This window comes from Thalia democratica, chromosome 4, assembly GCF_965202585.1.
Source record: "Thalia democratica chromosome 4, ktThaDemo2.hap1.1, whole genome shotgun sequence".
NCBI classification, from domain to species: domain Eukaryota; kingdom Metazoa; phylum Chordata; class Thaliacea; order Salpida; family Salpidae; genus Thalia; species Thalia democratica.
In genome coordinates this window covers 56585198-56607417 of record NC_139168.1, presented here as the reverse complement: position 1 = coordinate 56607417, position 22220 = coordinate 56585198, and the positions used below count along the sequence as shown (strand labels likewise).

The following is a 22220-nucleotide window of genomic DNA, read 5'->3' as shown; positions in this document are numbered from 1 at the left end:
TATTAATTCTGACCACCCTTATCACGTAAAAAAATGCCTCCCAGTAATGACACAAAAACGTTTTAGTACCCTCTCTTCGAATGAAAGGATATTTAACAAAATAAAAGCACCGTACGAAACTGAATTTAAAAATTGAGGTTTTAAATGTAATTTAAAATATAAAAAATAGATGTAGATAAAAAACGCAAAAAAAACGCATAACCGACATATAGTGTTGATATAAACTTAGGTAAAGAATTTTTAAAGCTAGTTGATAAACACTTTCCCAATAGCCACTTTTATGATAAAATTTTTAATAGAAAGACAGTTGAAATTTCTTATAGTTGCATTAATGTCAAAACTTTAATACAATCGCACAACAAAACAGTAATTTCAGACTTTAGAAATAGACATATCAAAGCTAATAAAAATAATAACTCTAGTAATAAAGTTAGTAATAACGTGGATATATATAATACTTATAATTATAACAATCATAATAACAGTAATAACAAAAATAATAATTTTAATAGTAGCGATAATAATAGTAGTAATGATGATAATCGTAATAGTGGTAATTTTAATTATGGTAACAATAATGAAAAACATATTAAAACTTTAAACATAAAAGATATAAGCTGTAATGATTATTTTAGTAGTAATGATAATGAAAATATTCATACCAATAAAACTAATAATAGTGTAGATTATAATAATCAACGTACAACTAGCAGGGTTCGTGCGCGAAATTCCTTTTCATTTAGCCTGACAGAGACCTATTTAGCCTGACATTTTTTCAAAGTAGAAAAAATCATCTTCAGAAGGCATTTTGGGTATCGGAGGGTCTTAATTAGCAAATTAACGCAATAAAAGTATTCACAAACACTATTTTTGAAGAAAATTAAAATTTAAATAAATTATTTTCAACATCTATCAATCGCTTACCCAGCAACTTGAATATTTTTAAACTGGTCATTATAATTTCTGCTTCAATGAATTCATACCTTTAATAAATTTTGGGGCTTAGTTACATCCACCGCTTATCACCCATATACAGGGTTAGTGTCAATTAGTACTTGAATTCGTCAATTATAAGTTACATGACTGGACTAGAAGCTTTTATTAAAACAGAAATGTGAATAAGTCTGTAAAATAAAAACAAAATGTAATTAAACACATCTCTCAAAAACTTTATGTTATCATTAAAGCATCTTAATTTTTAAAATAACTAATTAAATTAATTATTATATTACATAAGTTATTTCAAAGAATCCTTTAAAACGAATACATAAAGATAAGTATTAAACACATGATCTGGACTCTAAAACTTATCTTTTCATTAACAACATATTTTTTAAAATAATTACTCAAACTAAAAAAACAGTTTAAGCTTTTTATGTTACTACATAAACTATTCAAAAAAATCTTTATAAACGAATGAATAAAAAAACATTTATATTAAAAATAATTTTATATTTAAAACTGTTATAATAAATAAATGTCTTTGAACGAAAAATAAACGTAAAATTATCTAAGCGTTATAATAAACTGAAACATTTAAAAAGAGTAAAATAAAAATTACTATCAACTTATCAACTTGCAAAATATGATTCTACTAATTATGAAACTTATATCTTTAAGCTAAGTTTTAGTCTTGTGAATATATCTCTAATAACTTTGAATTAACAGAAAATAAAATATATTAACAAACTGCTAAGAGTATTAATCTAAAAAGTATTTGGTATAAAGCCTTTATATTAGAAATTAAAACAGTTTAACCAACTAAGCTCTGAAAAACAAAGCTCATGTAAACAAATTCAGACAAACAGCTAAGCTGTTGAACTAAACTGTAATGTTTAAACTGTACTTTTTTATGAATTTTTATAATTATGACGTATATAATCTACTAAAAACAAAATAATGAAGAATCTTAAAATAATTTTAGAGATTCAACAAAAGGTTTAAAGCACTTATTTTTACAAATACTGACTGATTTTGTCTTTAATAACTAAATCTTTATTTAGAAATAAATTCACATCTCAATTTGATCTTAATTTAAAAAATTTCATGCATTTGAACTGACAAAAACTGAGATTCTCAAAATTTTAACATAAAAACTGATTTAGCCTGACGTTTTTCAACTATTTTCAAAAAAACTGATTTAGCCTGATTTAGCCTGACTTAGCCTGACGCGCACGAACCCTGAACTAGAAGTATTGCTAAAATGATAAAGTAACCTTAGAACAAGTAAGTGATAATTGTGCCAAAAGTATAAGTAAAATGCATAACAATAATACTATAAATAAATATTCAAAACCAACTAAGAATAATAGTGAAAAGTTATGTAATATGCCTAAAACTTGTAATTGCCGTAAAATAAATAAAGATAATTGCCCATTAAAAGGTTATTGTTTAATTAAAAATGTAATTTATAAAGTTAAAGTTGAAAGTAAGGACCATGATAAAATTTATATCGGAAGTACAGCAGGTAGTTTTAAAGATAGATTTGCTAACCATAATCATACTTTTAAAAATATAAATAAAAAACAAAGCACACGTTTATCGGATTATGTCTGGAGCTTTTTTCACAGGTACGGTAAAAGGCTAAACATGGAGTGGAGTATTGTTTCAAAGATCAAACATACATCTAACAGAGTAAGTAGAATTTGCCCAACTTGCAATACAGAAAGAGCAGTAATTGCAGCAGAAGATAAAGACCTACTTCTGAACAAGTGGAAAGATTTATCGAATATTTGTCCCCACAACCGACGATTTTACTTTAAACAACTCTGTCTACTTATGCACTTATTTATTTCACAACATTTCCATATACAATCACAAACATTTACAAGCTAAATACTACATGTTCTTAAGTTGCAAAAATTATTGATTAATTTGTTTAATTTATTATGACGTAACATTTCTGCACAACTTAATTTAATTTTCATTTTAAAAAACTTGCCTATTCTTAGAGATTTTTCAAGGTTAGTATATACTTTTATTAAATTTGCAGTTTTTGTAGACAGTTTTATATTTTTATGTTTTTGAAACCAATGGGTGTCGGTTACCCAACATCCAAAGGTTCATTTACCCTAGAACGTTTACGCTTAGGGCTTAACTTGAGTGTGACTTTACTATTGGGATTTGACTTAATTATTACTTTACCCTAGACTTAATATTACTAGATATCAATACTACTATAAATAACCAGGCACAACAATTGAGTGGGTTTCTCTATTAAACGAACTTCAATAAATACAAAATCAATTGTTAAAATTACAAGAACTATTAAATATGTAAATTGTGTAATAAAATACTCTATATTAACCACTATAAAAAACTCAAGAGTACTTTAAGAAATACTTAAAATTAAATGCAAAACCAAGTGGTAAAAGCTTCAAGAACTATAAAAGTATGTCACTTATGTGAAAAATGCTTTATATTATAAACTGTAAAAAATGCTTTTAATAAATCACTTGTTGAAAATCAAAAGAGCTATAAAATGTAAAATAAGAGAATTACTAAACTTACTTTAAAAAACAATCTTTAAACCTAACAAATACAATTATAGTTATATATACTAAAACTTTATAAAACAACTTAATACCAATATTCAAGTGTCTTTCTTGAAAACAGTCTCTGCAGCTCCTGGCGGTTCTGACCACACAGCTCAGTCTGGACTGTCAGCTTGTGACCCAAAACATTAAATGAATCGTTGCATCATGCAGTTTCATAAAAGTGAAATGCGCTCTCATTCTCTTTCTCATTTTTTGTTACATCAGACTTTGCCCGGGCAAGAATTGAAAGTGCAATAACTCTTAGTTTTCTCTTAAAAAAAACGGTTTTCAAGTGAAACTTGGAATATCGTTACATTTTTACTCCAAACTTTGTTTTTAAACCATAAAGTTCGTTTATAGTTACTACTCACATAAATACTATACATAATTATACATGCTTTTTTTCTAATGTGTGTTAATATTTTATAGACTCCCTATATCTGTTCTTAAATTTATTTGAGAGCAGTGAAACGCCGTTAGTCTGAATAAAGTTTTGACACAAAAACATCTGTGGTATATATTCCGATAAGCCTAGCTTATCAGGATCTCCAGGATTTAATGCCTTTTACCGTTTCATCTTATTTATTATATACATTTTTTTATACCTTCAATTTATTTGTTTAAATTTTTTTTCCAGATATATTCATTCCAGATTCCAGTGAAACATTGTTTTGTTGATAATAAACTGAAAATAAAATATGTAAATACTATGGTCAGTAATATAACAATCATTAGTTATTTCTATTATCAACCATTTATCTATAGTATTTATTTTTATTCTTAATAAACACATATATATATACCTACTTTAGCTTCTATTCTTTCCTTACAGTTTTATTTTTTTTACAGAGCTCCGTTGAAGTGTGTTAACCCGTTAACACACAGAAACATGTTTTAGTGTAATAGAAAAAGAATACTGTTTAACTTGTTTTTATTATATATTCCAGTGAACTTTTTCGCTTGGATCTTCGTTAGCAAACGCTTTAACTTATATTTTTAAATAGTTAGATTTATAAGTTATATATTTTTTAGATTTTGTTATTATCTCATTACAATCAAAAAGAACTATTAATCTGCATACATGTGGATAAAAGAACTATTTATATACTAATAAACAAACTTTCAATGTTTTATACTTAACTACAAAAAAGTATTAAAATTTAATAACTTTTTGTAGTTTCAAAATACTTAACACTATAAGAATACTTTATCAACATTTTGAAAAACTTTGTGAGAAACCCTACTAAGTTATAAGAAAACTCTATATTAATATTATAATTCTTTCATCTCTAAACCCATTTAACAAAGTATAATATCGAAAATTATTATCTTCAAAATCAATTTTAAATTTTTCTAAAAGTATAAAAAGCTCATTAAAAACAATCAACAAAATATTTTAAACTACAATTTAATTTGCTGCTATGAATAAAAAATTGTTTTTTACTTCTAAAACAAAAAAGTAATAAAAAAGTTGTGCAAAAAACTATACAAAATACCTTAAATGTTTATTTATAACTATTTCATTATAATTTCTATTAATGTGGTATAGTGTGTAATTAAGATAAATTTTTTGAAAAAATCTAAATTAATTTAATACAGTTAAGGTATATAAATAATTTAGTTATTAACTAGGTATAAATATAAGTCATAAAACATACTAAAGAAAACAAAATTATGCACTGTTTTTAAATGTTTTGAAATATTAAAGACTATCAAATTAATTAATTAAAAACTTTAAAAACTTCAATACTCACATGAAAAATCTTCATCTTTAGGGTTTTCATTATCAGCAACATCATTTCTGAAAATAATAAGTTTTACATTATCAATCATTGTAATCACCTCTTACTTATAAACTAGTTTTTAGTTTAGAATAACTGACTAGTACTTATTTTACTATCTTCAACAAAGCTGAGATGTATTTAACGTCATCATACAACAAGGACTTGACTGCACCGCATGTTGATGGTCGTTAATAACAATAAACTTAGTTATGAATGTATATTAATATTCAGTTTATGCAGTTTAAAACACAATTATTACTGTTATTCTTAAAAAACTAAATTTTAAAGTAATCATTTGCATCCAACATAAGAAACCTAGACAATACTATAAACATGTTATAGAAAACACTCCATCATGTTATAGAAGCTCTTCATTCTAAAATTTAGGTTAATATTTTAAAAGCAAACTGTTTAACGTTCAAATAGTAAAGTTTTGCTTTTTGACGAATAGTTTGGTAAAGTTAAAAATTAATTGAGTTCTTTTATGCTTGATCTTTTTTGGTTTCAAACTGAGCACGATAGAGTCGTCTTTTTTTTCTGAACTTTCATTTGTTGCCTTGATCCTGCTGTAATGTTGATCAAAATTTCTTATTTCTAAACAGACAAAGCAAACTATTTTTGGGTAAGTTCTGAATTTTGATTGATACATTGTAATTATTAGTGATCTACCAAATCCAAAATTTTTGGATCCCACTGGATCCGAATATTTTTTCAAACTAAGGTCCGGCTGGATCCGGAACAGAATTTCATTTTGAAATTAAGATCCGGCGGGATACGAAGCCGAAAAAATCTTAAAGGTATTAACCAACCGGATCTGAATACTAGCACCCCGTAGATCACTATATTATTATTACTTTTATTTTTATTATTTTTTAACGTATTCCAGTTTGATTAACAGTAACTTTTTTTTTTTGTTTTAGGCTGTTAATATTTTATTTTTCAGTTTTATAATTAAGTCATTTCTTGTTGTTAGATTATTTTTAGGGTCACTTAGATGGCTTTTTGAGTATCTTTAAAATTTTGCAACTGTTTTGCATATATCGAAACAAAGCTAATACGACAAGATGTAAATCTACAATGATCAGGTTTTAATTATCAAAACTTTTTTTTTCAATTTGTTTATTACATGTTTGGGTAAAGTGGGTTACGGTTAGGGGTAAAGATTTAAAAATAAATTGTTTGAACTAAAAAAATTCATATTTTAATATATGCAAATTAGTTGAGGATTTATGATGCTCTTGGATTTTTTTGCGGTAAATTGTACGTAACATTATTTTACTTGTAAGAAGACTTTTGATACAAGAAAAAAATCTTACAGCTAAAAAACCAAAACAAAAAGTGACACTCACTCAGTAATAAACTAGCATGAAAAAATAGCAATACACACATGTAAATCTGTTGGATTGTTACATAGATTGAGCATTATACTTTTGAACAAGATTTTTCAATTTCAAAGAAGAACTTTTGAAAGTTACAAAATACTTTGAAAAGTCAATAATACTAAAGAAAGAACTTTTTGAAAGCCATAAAATTGACAATTTAGATTCAAAACAATAACAAAAAACACATGCTGGTGAAGACTGTGAAATTAATCAATGTTCGTTTTAATTCAAAATAATGTTTTACTCGCTTGAACCTAGTCAATCGAGATCATCAGTTGAATAAAATCTTATTCAAATAGAAGTACATAATGTTCGTTTTATACAACTATTTACTCAGGAAACAGTTCTTAATAACTTTTAAAAAGACTTACATCTGTTTTTGAAAAACACAATGCAAATGTAGTACCAGCATTGTTACAAAAAGTATTTGAATACTAATATTCAGAAAAATTAGACTCAAGTGTCATAAAGAATATACTTGCTCTTTAGTCCAGAGAATCTCCTACATAGAAAAGATATTGGGCCAAATGTTTCATGAGTTACTGTTTTTTAAAGCTATTTTCGATAACTTGCATGAATGTATACCGTGTCAAAACTCAAACGTTGAGAATAACTTGAAATTTCTAGAGGTGTGCTCGAGGTGAGTTTTTTTTAATTTAGAATCAGTGCTTATCGAAAGAGAAAAACCTAAGTTAAACACAAGTAGCTGCACATGGAAAGACTGCTTTATTGAAAATATATAAATTTATACTCGTTTCAAACTTTAAACTGCCTGCTTTTTTATAACCTTCTATGTTTTACTACCTCATCAATTTTAATTTTAATATTGTACCAAGCAGTTTTACATTTCACTATTGTTTTTGACAAACAACTGAGTATAATTCAAAAAGCTTAAAGTGATCTACCGGGTCCATGAAACTAGTATCCGGCCGGACCCAAAGTTTACTTTGAAATTAAGATTCTGCTGGATCCGAATCAGATTACTAGGATTCGGTAGATCACTATTAATCGTTATATTATTCACCTTTACAAATGTATAAGAAACCTGCAGAAGAGGTGAATCACTATACAGTTAATTTAATAGTACAAATTTGGAATATACTTTGACAGATGTCTGGAAAAATATGCAAACTAGCATGTCTTAAACATTTTTAATTCTTCAGGATGAAGAATAAATTCTAAGAGCATTTTTATAATATTTTAAAAGATCTTAGTTTATACAAAAAAAGGCTAGTTATGTTATAAATAAATTTCTAGAACACCTTTTAAAGAATAATATAGCATTAAATATTTATTTTTTTACATTTGCAGAAAGCTTTAAAATATCTCTTTTATTACTAAAAAAAACTTTATGAAATTCAAAACAAGGATATTCTAATTTAGTCCATGTATTTAAAATTATAGTGAGTCTATTGATAAGTTTTCTATATCTCCTAAGAGAAGGGAAATTATAAAAAGGAAAAGCGAAATATAATTCTTTCTGAGATGGTTAAGCAATTGAAAATAGTAGTCAGAACCTAAAATAGAATAGCATTCAACAGGGTTGCCACTGATTTTGGGAAAATTTTCTCCTGGTTTTTAAAAGTACACACTTTTGAGTCTATTTTTAGTTTAAAATTATATTTAAGGTTATTAACTGTGGTAAGTAGTATAAAATCATTAAAAAGATACTGTAAAGCTACTTTAAATGTGTCATTTAATAAAAAAAATATTGATGATGACAAATTTTTTATCTATATGATAGCTTTTTTGTGTCACAAATCTAAATTTTACTACTTAACATGTCGAAATTGCTTAAAATTCCAGGTTTTTTAGCCTAAATTGTCAAATTTCAGGTTTTTCCAAGATTCAAAGTTTTTTAGAAACCCTGATTCAAAGAGCTTTAGAAAGGTGGTTAAGAGGTTTGACCTAGAAAAAACAAAATATTGCAATCGAGTAAAGACTATTTTTAGGTATACTAACATGTATAAAAACAATCGAGTAAACTGACATATAGGTTTCTTTTTATGGATTTTTGATTTTAAAAATAATCTTTTAATCAAAATAAAAATATATCTTTTCCTACGATTTGAAATACTTACCTCGAATCTCCAAAAAATGCTTGTTTTAGCACCAAGAAAATGTTGTAAAACGGAGATAAAAAAAAACTTTTTGATGAATAAAAAATCGAGTTTATTTTTTAAATCCAAGAGGTTTTTAGGTCGAAAATGAAAAAAATTGTATTTTACATGTATTTTGAAATTTGTTAGAGGTTATTTCATTAAGGTTTAAAAATGATAGCCCAATATGAGGTGATATTTTTTTAGTGAAGTAGTCTAAATTTTTCTTTTAGTTTACGCCTTCAATAAAGAACCTATTGAACTTTCTAACTTAGGTCACTTATAAGTTATAACTCAAAAGTTTCTTTGAATTTAAAAAAACAGTAAAAAACTATTCTTAACTTAGTTATTTGGGAACGGGTCTAAATTGCATGAAGACAAAATTGCACGAAGTTACTAAACTGCACGAGTGCACAATGCCAAATTTGCACGAAGACGATTTTGCACCAAGGGTCAATTTTGTACGAGAGTAAAACAGTACAGAAAAAAAAAAGTTACTGACCAAGGGTAAGGGTTCGGGGTAACAGTGATAGTAAAAATAAAAAATAACTAATTAAAAAAATAACAATAACAATAAATAACTTACCGACTAAGGGTAAGGTAACAGTGATAGTAAAAAAAACTAAATTAAAAAAAAAATTGAAATTGATAAAAAAATAAATTAACCATGCAAAAATGTCTCTGTGCAAAATTGTCTGCTCATGCAAAAGTGTTTTCGTGCATTTTCATCTTCGTGCAATTTTGTACACTCTTGCAAATTTGACAGCTACCCTAGTTATTTATGTGAAAATAAGACTAATTTTAACCCTATATGCCCATAACAACTTTTTGTTTAGAAATTTTAATAAACTCAGGCCTATACACAAAGTGGGCAAGAATTGCGCTGAGCTAGACATAGGGAGTACACTTTAAACATAACCAATGATTGTAAATAGTTTCAAAAATTTTTTTGACGTAGTCAAACATTATACCATTTGAATTCTTAAAACTAAGATTCCTACAAACTCCTAAAATAACAAAAGTCACCAGATTTTAGATAGTAGCTTTATAATTATTTTTTGCAGTATGAATTAAAAAAAAATATGTTCATTTATACCTGTAAAATAAAATAAACAAAAGCTATAGATTAATATTTTTTGTGTTTAAATAGCTTGTAAATATTTAGTAGATGCTAAAAACAAGTTAAGATAGTAGAAAAGAACTTTACATAGTGAAATTATACTATGAAACTTTTAAAAAGATATATAGGTTGTTTTCGTAGAATACGTCAGGTAACACTGCCTTAAAAAATATTTTGAGGATTAGCTATTAATTAAATTTTATAAAGTCTAACCTTTTAAAAAACATATATAGTTGTATGATTATTAATAAAAGACCCCTTAAAACGCATACACAACGATTAAAGTACATAAAAAAAAAATTTAACACATTCCAAGCGTAGACACTCTTATCTCAATCAACACTTCTATGTTCAATGTTGGTCGTATATGTAAGGTTAAGATTGACTGCATCAACAAAGCTGAGCTGTGCGTTTAAAATCCAAACCTATGCTATGCACTGATACAGATTAAGGCTTAAATTGGTTAAATGGTTTCAAAAACAGACGTACAGTGTTTTGTTGTAGTTTAAATTTAAATCTAGAAGCAGTAGTAACAAATAACATTTTGTACAACACAGATTGAAAATGTAACACATAAATTGTTCAAGCTTCAAGTTTTTTGGCTTTGTATTAACTTCACTAACCAGGAACTCTATGCCAAGTGGCACCCTTGGGGGCAGTGACAGATATTCAGGGGGCCATGAGATCATAATTTGAAACCTATACTAGATATTCTAGAGTTGCAGATGAAAAGCAAAATAAATAAATGTTTTAGGTGTTTTTAATAGTAATTTTTTGAGTAATCTTGTTGGAGGGGCCATAGCTTATTTAATTTCTTTTCTTTAAAGGGGGCCTTTTGAAAAAAAGTTTAGGAAACCCTCGCCTAAACCTAAGGCATAATAGAGGGGAGTTTTGAAACTTAAACTAAGTATCTAGGTATTCCAGCTACTTTTTGATTTAGTCACTACTTTTTTGGAAAGTTTTGAGCTTAGAGTGCACAGAACTTTCATTCAAGTTTAGTGTGCATATATTTCAATTACCGTAAAGACCACTGCATTGCACAACTATGTACAACACTTAGTTTGATTTTACTAGTCACTAAAAAAATCACTTGTTGCTTGCGAGCCACTTGTGATGCGTATATTTGTTTTATAAATAAATGTTACTAAAGATATGGCCAAATTTTAAACACCAGTAAAAAATTGTTTCACATAAAATTTATTACATTGATTAAAGTATACAAATTTATATAAAATACTAATAGTAAAAACATTTTTTGTTTCTTTGACTTGTATCAACCTAAAGTTTGTCTTTTTATACTACCAAGTTTTGGCCAACAGTTGGAGTTTTTCAATATATATCCATGAACGTTAATTATATGTTTTTTTAGATTAATGTGAGCTGATGAGAAAACTATGTGAAGCTATATTTGAAAAATATACTTTTAAAAATGTTAAAAATATTATACAAAACAAATTAATCAAAATTTTTATTTGCAAAACTCAGTTTCACCCTTTAAGGGATCTTCAGTTACAATTTAAATCTGAAAAATAAAAGTAAAACAAAGCATGTTTTGTTTTACTTTTATCTTTCTCGCTGTGGGGGTACTTGGCCTGTAGTACCCGGTTGGAGCGAAGAAGAATATTTCGGGTCAATAGGACGTTTGGGTACGCCTGCTTCTTTTGACCTCTTGCTCTCACAAGCCTTGATTTCTGTGGTCTCGCTAAAATCGGCTTGCATGTTCTCTTTGGAGAACATGCCGTCATTATTACTAACCTTAGGCTTACTGCGATTACCTGTGCTCATAGTGCTATTTCTGAGGGAGTTACTAATATATCTATTGTATTTTATTAACTAGCCAGAGGAACGTGTCTAACTATGGCCAACAACAAGTTTAGTAAGTTACGTTAGTTTATGATTACGTTAAGGATGTTAAGAGATAATGAAGCTGCTAGCGATCTTTATTTAGTCTAAACAACTATACAAAAGTTATTAAATCTTATGTGAAACTAAGTGTAAAACTGAGTTTAATAAAGTATTAGCAATCTTTAAAGCAACTTATTTTATTCAAAATTATGTAAACAAAAACAATAATTCACACTATACAAATTCAAATGTACAATTTATATTAGAGAAACAGAAAAAACATGCAAAAGAATAAACAATACTCACGATTACAAACGATGTGTGTCTAAAGGCTGCTGCAACTGACTGAACGTCATGCTAAAGCAGTTCGAGAAGTAAACAAAGCGATAAAAAAGTCCCTAATTTGAGAAAACTCTCTAGCGCCCTTTTTTATTTAAACGCAATGTCGTTACACTTTTATTTTTCAGATTTAAATTGTAACTGAAGATCCCTTAAAGCAGTGCTTCTGAAATGGGGTTCCGCGAAGCCTTTCGAAATTTAAAAAAGAAATTTGAATGAAAAAAAACATAAATCATAAAACTTCAAAAAAATGGAACACATAAAATGGAAAGCATATATAATTATAGCATTCATTGATCTGCTTAGTGTGTATCTAGCGGTAGGACTTTTAATGGGTATTCATTATTTAATAGATGTCCTGGTTGCGCAAATTTTTGCAAATTTTTTGAATTTCTATTTTTAGTGAAGTCATGAAAATACTGGTATTATCACTAAAGCAAACAATGTAAGAGCAATCAAAACAAATTCTAAATGTTTACACAATAAAACTAAATAAAAAATCTTTTTCATAAACTTATTTCTGGAACTAGAAAAATGACACAAAGGCCAGATGAATTAAAGACCTATGTGAAAGTTTAGATGCTGACCATCTGCGACTTCTTTATCACAACGAAGTTTGCTGGCTGTCGAAGGGGCGGACACTGGTTCATCTCGTTGAATTAAAGAAGCAGGTGTTCACCTTTCTTAAAGATGAAGGCTCAGAATTAGTGAAGTTCTTTGAAGATGGTGTTTTTTTGGCTAGGCTAGCTTATCTCACCGATATTTTCGAAGAATTGAACGCTTTGAACTTAAGCATGCAAGGGAAGCAAAATTCCATTTTTGTAATGACAGACAATATTGAGGCGTTTAAAAATAGAATTAACTTTTGGAAGAAAAAGGTTAGCAATGGTAATTTTGCGATGTTTCACCGGTTTGATGAGGCCCATGAAAAATGCATAGACTTCAACTTCTCTGACGAAATATACGACCACCTTGATCTTTTGTCTATAAAGTTTCATCATTATTTTCCTGAAGATGTTCGCATCGGAAATTTATGGATTTTGATTCCTTTCATGTGTGATATTGTTTCAGAAGAAGTGAATTTTCCTACAGATACAGAAAACGAATTGCTGCAACTATCTGAAGATAGCAATTTAAAATTGAGTTTCAGAGGGAAGGAGCTTTTAGATTTTTGGATATGTGCAATTTCAGAGTACCCCGTCTTAGCAAAGCGTGCAGTAAAATTTCTTTTACCATTCACCACCACTTATCTTTGCGAGTCCGGCTTTTCGCATGTAACAAACATTGAAACGAAGCAAAGGAACTGTATGCTGAGTCCAACCTTATCCGCCTGTCTCCGTCTCAGTCTATCCAAAATCCAGCCGCGCATTGACATGCTTAAGGCTAAGAGACAAGTTCAAGTTTCGCACTAAATGTTTTTTAGTTATTTTTCGTTAGGCATCAGTGATCACAGTAATCTGTGAATTCGATTAGGTTCATGTTCATTTCGTTATTGTTTGTAGCTCTCATTTTGTTTTTATTATGCAAGGAAAGATTTTTATGACGTTGCGATTAATCATGTTTGTTTTCGTTTATTTATTATAGAATCATAAAATACCTATTGCCTCTGGCGCACTTTGAGTTTGACTCGACTTAATACTATTACAATTGGTATGATTTCTAACAATGATATAGTTTTGCTAAAAAATTCGATTTTTACTGAAATTTTTTTGTTTTTTGCAGGAAATATTATGTTAAACATTTTATGTAAAATTAAATTAGGGGTTCCGCGGAAAAGTTGAACTTTGGAAAAGGGTTCCGCCACTAGAAAAAGGTTCAGAAGCACTGCCTTAAAGGATGAAACTGAGTTAGTTTTGCAAATAAAAATTTTGATTAATTAATGTTGTATATTTGTCTCCTTATTTCCAAATAAGTTGAGAACTATTTTTTTCAATTTAGAACCTCAAATTTAAATTTAAAATTATTTTAAATGCATTTTTTGTTAATGTTTTTATTATAGGTTACATAAAAAAATAAAATTAAAATGTATGTAATTCAACAATTAAACTTACAGCTTTTTCCGTTTAAGTTGTTTCTTAAGTGACTTTTCAGAGTTTTCACGTTTAAAACTTTCTCTTTTCAGTTTTTTTACCTCCGCTTTAAGTTTTTTGTTTTGTTTTGAAAGGATTTTTATTTTTTCAGTTAAGGTTTTCTTTGGTCTACCACTTTTAGATAATCCAAAAGAGTCTGTAAACAAATGTAAGGTTTAAAATTTTTACATTACACAGCTCAAAATAAAACGTACAAAACTCTATTTAATTTATTTAATTAATTTTACTTTTTAGTTTCAAATACAATTTTTTGAACAACGTTTATCAACCAGGTTGGCCATAAGGGGGTAAGGCACTATTTTTACCTCTGATCTTAAAGATATTTAACTTAAGCTAATAGCTGCTTTTAAAGTTTTGTAAAATTATTATTAATTTTTGAGATTTCAATAGATTCCTTATGAAAAAACCAAGGTGAAAAAATTTTAAAAATAAATAAAAAACATTTTTTTACAAATTTTTAAGCAAAAGTTTTCTTTTTGAAAAATAAAGATTATTTTAAGTTTTGATCCTAAAATTTTTTATATTTTATCTAACTCAAAATCGATTCATAGGATTTTCTCAATTAATACAATGAACATTTCCTTAAAATGTGTGGCCAATTCATTTAAAAATTTAAAAGAAGATACACTTTTAGTACATTTAAAAAATCTTAGTAAAAATTAGCAATGAAAAATTTCTTTTTTATATGTTTTTATCCGAGACTGTTTACCCAACTGTAAAAAGTTAATTAATTCTTTTACCTATAAAAGTAAAACATAGCATATAATTTTAGCATTCACATCAGGGCCTATGTTAATTTTTGAAAAAAAGTAAAATATAGGCCTTAAATAGGAGTTTTTGCAGATAATTAGTAACTCATTTAGACTTAACTAAGCTATAAAAGTTTATCTTAAACATTGATAACAAAAATAAAAACTAGTATTGAAGCTCATTCATCAAGTCAAGTCTAAATAAGTAAAATAAACAAAAAAAAAATAAAAACTTGAAATCCAAAAAAAATAATTGATTAAAATTATAATTAGTATAGAATTTTTTTTCAGTAATTAAGTATAATAGAACAGATACTTAATCATTAAAAAATTAAAACTTAAATTTTAAAAACGATTAACCAAAGTATTGAAAAAACAATGTAATTAAAAAATATAAAGAAGAAAAAAGTTAAATATTGCTGTAACAAATACATAAAAAATCCTGTCGCATAGTTCGAATACCAAAAAATTATCCAAAAGGATTTCAACTCTGCAAAAACTTTTAAATTAAACTGTCCATTGTGTCCAAAATTATTCACAATAATTACTCCAAGATATGGCCTAGCAAAATGGTAAAAAAAAAAACCCAAACTACAATTGTAAGATAAATGTTCAACATCATCATAAATATTTAAAAGTACTCGTTTTTCATTAACATAAATAAATATGATATAATAACAAGTTTTGACATAAAACATTTATGCACCTTAAGTAAAAAACACACTCAACTGTCACAAGAAACAAAGCACAACTTCTACTGCGAAAATCGAAAGTAAAACATTGTTTATAGGTATACAGAATAATAATAATTTTTGATAATAAAAGGTTTATTTAATTTTACAATAAAAAGTGTTTAGAAAAATCAAGGCTTCGTTCATAATTTGTACTACTTATAGCTAAACATAGTATTTTTTAATCTATAAAATAAAAAACGGTATAGCGAGATACTTGTATCCTTAAATTATAAAACAAAAATTAATTAAAAATAACAAACAATGAAAACTAAATCAACAAAACTTCACTTAAGTTTTAACAAGTCTTAAGTTAAAAAAATTAACTAGTTGGAGTTGGCCAGAGTCTTTCTTTTTTTTTTAACTAGCTTGAATGATTGAGTTAAAGGCAATCCTGTTTTATGTTTAAATAAAAAAAATAACTTTTGACAAAACAAAGTTAAGAGTTGCCACTCTTTGAGTAAAAATAACTGTTCTGAGTGACCTTAAACTGTCTTAAATCATCCTGATTTTTTTTCAAATCTTTAAAAAAGATTTCTTTCAACTTTCCAAAACTAACAAAATTAAAGTTTTTCACTAAAATTGGTAAAAAATTAACAAAATATTGAAGTTAAGGGCATAAGGAGGTAAATCACCTTTTTAACAATTTAGTCTTATTTTATTGAGTTTTAACTAAGTTACAAGTTGATTTTTACAGACTTTTAAAACTGAAAATAATTTTTGAGATATAGCTGGTCAAAGTTGGAGACTACAGTAGGTTCCTTATAGGAGGCTAAAACTAAAATGGTGAATAACTAGAAAACACTAACAATCTACTTTTCATGTTTTTTGAGATAACTACCTCAAACTTTTAGGAAATGTTCCTTGCAATATTTAGAAATTTCTGTGGGATAAAAATTAAAAAATTGAATATAGAAACAGTTTTTTTTAATTATAATTTTTTAATTAAAAAAAATGTTTTCATGAAAAAAGAATAAATTGTGAAAAAAAAAGTGATTTACCCCCTTATGCCCTTAATCAGTTAAATCTCATTTTCTGAGATTTAAAAAAAAACCTAAAAGTACTTTGAGTTTTTCATAAAAATAAAAACTATGCTACGTCAGCTTGAGTGTCCTTAATGTGTGGCAACTCTGAAAGTTTGAAATAATTCTAGTGTTCGTTGTCCATTATCATAAAATTCTCTTTAGATAGCTATTTGAAAAGCTACTAGGGAGGAAATTAATTATTTTTATCTACTTTAAGATGTTTTTAACTTTATCTTGTGGTATGTAAACCATTATCTAAAACATAACTTTATTATAGTTTAATTACTTTTATTTTTGTTAAACCCAAAACCAAATGCAGCGTAATTCAAAAAACTTAAAAATAAAGTTTTAGCACAGCTATTTTTTATTTGCTATTTTTCTTCTTATACTTAAAAAAGTTATAAGAAAGTACTTACTTTTTAATGAGAGTTGGGGAATCATTAAATTAGAATTTCTTGTAGAACTGCAATTACTTCTATTGTCATTATTAAGATACTTTTCAGCTGTAAGTTAATTTTTGTATGGTTTAAAAGTTGTAAAAGTACTTACTGAAAGTAAAAAACCAGATAAATACTTTAATACATTTTCATAATAAAAAGTTTAAGACATTTTTTTAAACTGAGTTATTATTTTTAGTACTTTTTCGATAATTATTTAGACATTACTTGTAATTTATTATAGTTAAGATTAAAAATGAAAATAAAACCACCTAAACAAAAATAATTATTTTTTAAATGTTTACTACTAAAATATTTCATAAAAAATTCTTAACTTGTAAAGCTTTCTAATACAATCGACATCATCTGTGTCTGTAAGTTAATATTTATAACTTATTATTGTTATGTATATTGTATATACACTGATGATGTTGTTGTATTGGAAAATTATTAAAATTAAAAAGTTATTGGAATTTCAATTGTACAAGTATTTATAAAATGTAATTAAACTCTTTCCAGTCTTATATTACCACAAACATTTTAGACTTTAATAAGTTGTGCAACAGTTAATTTAAAATAGCACAAATAAAATATGAACAATAAAGAGAGTATTAGTCAGCTAACTACGGCTGTTTTAATACCAAAATTATTTAACCAAAAATTTATATTTTAGACAAGATGACTTGTTTAAAACAACAAGAACTGAAAAAAATTGACAAATTGAATAAAACTTTACAAAACATATTGCAAATCTAATCGGGAATGTACCTTGGTTCTAATATAATAATTCCATAAAAATATTGATGGTGAATTTATAACATGAAATTTTTAAAACACCTTCCAGCCCCTCAAGAGACCTTAAAAGTATCGCAGGTTAAAGTTGCAAGTAAAATTTTTGCCAAATTAAGCTAATGGTCAGAACTACTAAATACAAATAAAAATTATTAGCAGTTTTAAAATGCTTTATGTTATCACAGAATTTTTGTTTCACAGTATTCGCAAATATAGTATTTATAATTGGTATTAAAAAAACTGATTTTCTATTAGAGTGATAACCTATAAATCAAGTTTGATAATGCTTTGTAAATTTCAAAAACATATTGTTTTTTTTGATAGCTTTCTAGTATAAGCTAATAAAAATTGATGAAAGCTTGTTATAAATTTGATAAAAAACTTGATAGAAAGTTTATATAAATTTTAACAAAGACTGTTTTATTCTATGGCTTGGGTTAGTATTTAGTTTTAGGAACAGATGTTTAAAATTTTGCTAAAAAGAATTTTCAGTAATGGATGCATATGTTCTGTCTTCTGATATTTTGTAAAGTTTTTATTTCATTTTCAATTGAACACATTTTGCTCATGATTTGCTAATGATGCGTAATTTTATGCTATAAACAGGGTTGCCAAATGTTTTTGGAAATTTTTTTCCAGGTTTTAAAATTTTCTTCCAGGTTTTTAAAATAACTTTTTTTAGGGTTTATTTTTAATTTAAATTTTAGTTTAAGGTAAAAAACTGTGTTAAGTAGTATAACAACATTGAAAGGATACTGTAAAGCTACTTTTAATAAAATGCAAAAATAAATTTTTGATGATGAAATTTTTTATATCTATTTGATAGATTTTTGTCAAATCAATATTTTACTATTTAACATGTAAAAAATTTAAAAGATTCCAGGTTTTTTAGTCTATATTGTCAAATTTCAGGTTTTGTGGCAACCCTGTTTGAGGCAAAATCATTGAAAAAATATATAACTGCTAATCAAGCTCAAATACCTATCAATGCCAAAATGGAAACAAAAAACTTAACAAAAACACAAATTAAAAAAAAATTAAAATCAAAAAACTAGTTTGGGGTTTAGAAAAGTATCTAAACTAGCTTGAGTCAGTTCTGTAATATTGTTGTTTTTGCTAAACTTTATTGTCATGTGCTGTTATTCTGTCTTGATATACTAGAACATCTTTGAGGTAGTTTTATTGTGTTGCAGTTGATGTTTTTAAATAATACTTTTACTCAAATTCAAAAACCTAAAAATATAAAAAAAATTCATTAAAAACAGAGTCAAAAAACTAGCCAAGGTTTAGAAAAAATATTCAAACTAGTCTGAGTCAACTCTGTAGTATTGTGGTTTTTGTTAAACTTTAATGTCATGTGCTGTTATTCTGGTTTGAAACTACTATACTAGCTATAGGATAGTTTTATTGTGTTGCAATTGATATTTTTCTATATTTATAGTTTTCATCACAAAACCTATTAACCAGTTTTAAGAAATACTTGACTCTTTTTGTTGAGACAGTTAGGTTAAAAAAGGGCTTTAAGTAAATTTGAGTTATTTTCTATTTTTTGTTGTAATTTTTTAATGTAGACGGGGTTGCCAAATTTTTGTGGCAAATTTTCTCCAGGTTTTTAAAACTACACATTTTAGGTCTATTTTTTAGTTTAAAAATAAGTTTAAGGTAAAAAACTGTATTAAATAGTATAAAATCATTGAAAAGATGCTGTTAAGCTACTTGAAATGTGTTTTTGATAAATTTTTTTTTTGATTATGAAAAAAAAAATATCTATTTGGTAGATTTTTTGTGTCAAATAAAAATTTTTCTACCTAAAATGTTAAAATTGTTTAAAATTCCAGGTTTTTTATTGATTTTTGTTCAAATTTCTAGGTTTTTTACAGGTTTCTTTAAATTTTTCAAATTCCAAGTTTTTTAGCCTAGTTTATCAAATTCCAGGTTTTTAAGTTTTTTGGCAACCCTGTGTAGACCAAATTAATGAATTTAAAGCATTTTTGTACATTTGTTTGACATTCTTAAACAAGTTTTTGTTAAATTAAAATTTTTGAGATATCATTTAGTAGATTTTTATCAATCTTCTATAAACTTATAACCAAAAATTATTAACTTTTACTAAATAACTAGCTTTTAAACTATATGTTATTTTATATGGCATTAAAACAGCAACATAGTTTTAAAAGTTAAATAAAAATTAAATATAATTAAGAAAAAAGAATATCTCACTATTTAACTTTATCATTAAATATAATCAAGTATCTAATTTCTGGAAACTACCTTCATTAATCATGTGCTGAGACATAAACAATTCACTTTCATGGGATACTATAGATTCATTATCTGGTAGATCTTCAGTGGTTACCACACAAACTCTGTGCAAAGAACTTTCATCTAATAAAGTCATGTTTATATCTTCTTGAAATATTATATCTTGCAGATCTGAGAATTGTGAAATGTCAGCATGAAGCTTTGTTGAACTACTTGCATTTGTTGACATGATTTTCAGAATACTTCTGAATATAAATTACTTATTATTATTTTTCTAGAAAATACACATTAATTAAACAGAGAAAAAATTTGACATTTTTAAATTTTGTAAATAAATTTGACTAAAAATAATTTAACGTATACTTTTCTTGAAACTATAATCAGATTACATCATATACTTTTATTAAAATACCTATTTATACTTTAACTTGCTCTATTCAAGAGAATTTAGACATATGAAACATTCTTTAGCACTTTTAGTGTCTAAAAAATTGAACAAATTAAACATACTTTTAGCTCAGCTTCTCTTTGTTAAAATTTATAATATTAATGTATTTAAACAAATGCTGTAAAAGTTTTTGACTAAAGATTCCCCTTGTACGAAAAACATTTCTGTTGCACATCACCAAAACACCTAATGATTAATTACTTGCAGCATTTAGTGTAGTACAAGCACGTAGCTATGTACTTGTGTGCGAAAAATTTGCTTTTATTTTAGCTTTAAAAGAATTTGCTTTCTTAGCTTTAAGTATTTATTTATACTTAGTTATGCACTCCTGAGAGATAATTTTGACATGCACTTTTTCTTAAGCACTATTAGTGTTGTAAAAATTAAACGAATTAAATATATTAAAATTGTATACATTTAGTGCGTTAAAGATTTAATTTTTCAAAAATCTGCATTGCAAAATTGATTCAAATGGTAGCTGTAGCTTTTACTTTAAAAATCAAAATCATAGAATTTTATTTTACATAATTTTGCATAAATTAATGTTTTCTGTTGAGTACGTTAAATGTTTAAATTTTGAAAATAGTATAAATGTTTTTGAGTTAAATTGAGATTTTCCTATACTTATTTTCGATGAAAGTTTTATGGGTTTACACAACTGGCAACACATAAAGAGTCATAGGAGGTGTTGAGCAAAACAAATTGCCTTGTATACAGTTATCACTCATACTTAACGTTCTATTTTTGAAGTAGCATCATAACTGCATATTTTCATGTTAAATTCTATAACATTAGAAGTAGCTTAAATTGCTGTGTTCCCGCTAGGACGGTATAACGCGTAATTTCAGATGTTTTAATTTATGCAGATTTGTAATTTATTTGAGCTATCTACGTCCCTGCCCCCTGGTGTAATATATTCACCAAGTTTTTAATGTAATCTTGTATCGATTTCAATTTCTTCTACATAGAGTCAAACATGGTATGATGAACTTTTTTCTAAGGTCTTTAGTTTTGCAATTCAGTCTTTAATTTTAAACTTTTGATTAATTTTCTTTAAAAATAACGTTACAACAATAATCATTTTTTGCCTTACAAACCTTTTACCGGTTAATTTTTTTACAAGTAGTCAAAAAAAAGTCATTAAAAATAGTATGGGCGTCTATCCCAAGATCTACTTTTTGTAATTCATTCTTTAGTTTTTATTTTTTTGACGTATTTTGTTCAAAAATAACAACACAAAAAAAAAGTCATTTTTTGTCCTAAAAATATTGTATCGGCTAGTAATTTTATAAAGAGTCAAAAATGGTGAAGCTTCTTTTCTAAGGTTGTAGTTTTGCAATTCAGTCTTAGATTTTTTAATTTTGACTATTTTTTTACTCATATATGATGTCACAAAAAAATCTTTTATAGTTTTAACTTAGACTCCTAGTGCTAACAAACCTATTCTGTTAATTGACCATTTTAGTATTCTCAAGGCTGAAAATAATTTAAGAGGACAATTATTCACTAGAATAAGCAAACAAGTTGTAAAGAAAATAAAACATTAGTGAATTTTTCTAAAAATGTTCAAACAATGGTGAG

The 22220-nt window shown here is 26.4% G+C and overlaps 1 protein-coding gene across 1 annotated transcript in view; it reads right to left on the bottom strand.

Annotated features, from left to right (window-relative positions):
- LOC145834598 (uncharacterized) overlaps window positions 1–20447 on the bottom strand; it is a 35911-nt gene extending 15464 nt beyond the window's left edge. Inside the window, exons 1-4 of the mRNA XM_082942069.1 lie at window positions 20201–20447; window positions 17117–17203; window positions 14157–14331; window positions 5291–5337 (exon numbers count right to left, since the gene is read on the bottom strand). Of these exons, the coding sequence (XP_082798195.1) occupies window positions 5291–5337; window positions 14157–14331; window positions 17117–17203; window positions 20201–20420 (529 nt within the window). The 5' untranslated portion in view covers window positions 20421–20447. The remainder of the gene's footprint in view (window positions 1–5290; window positions 5338–14156; window positions 14332–17116; window positions 17204–20200) is intronic.
- Between the last annotated feature and the right edge of the window lie 1773 nt (window positions 20448–22220).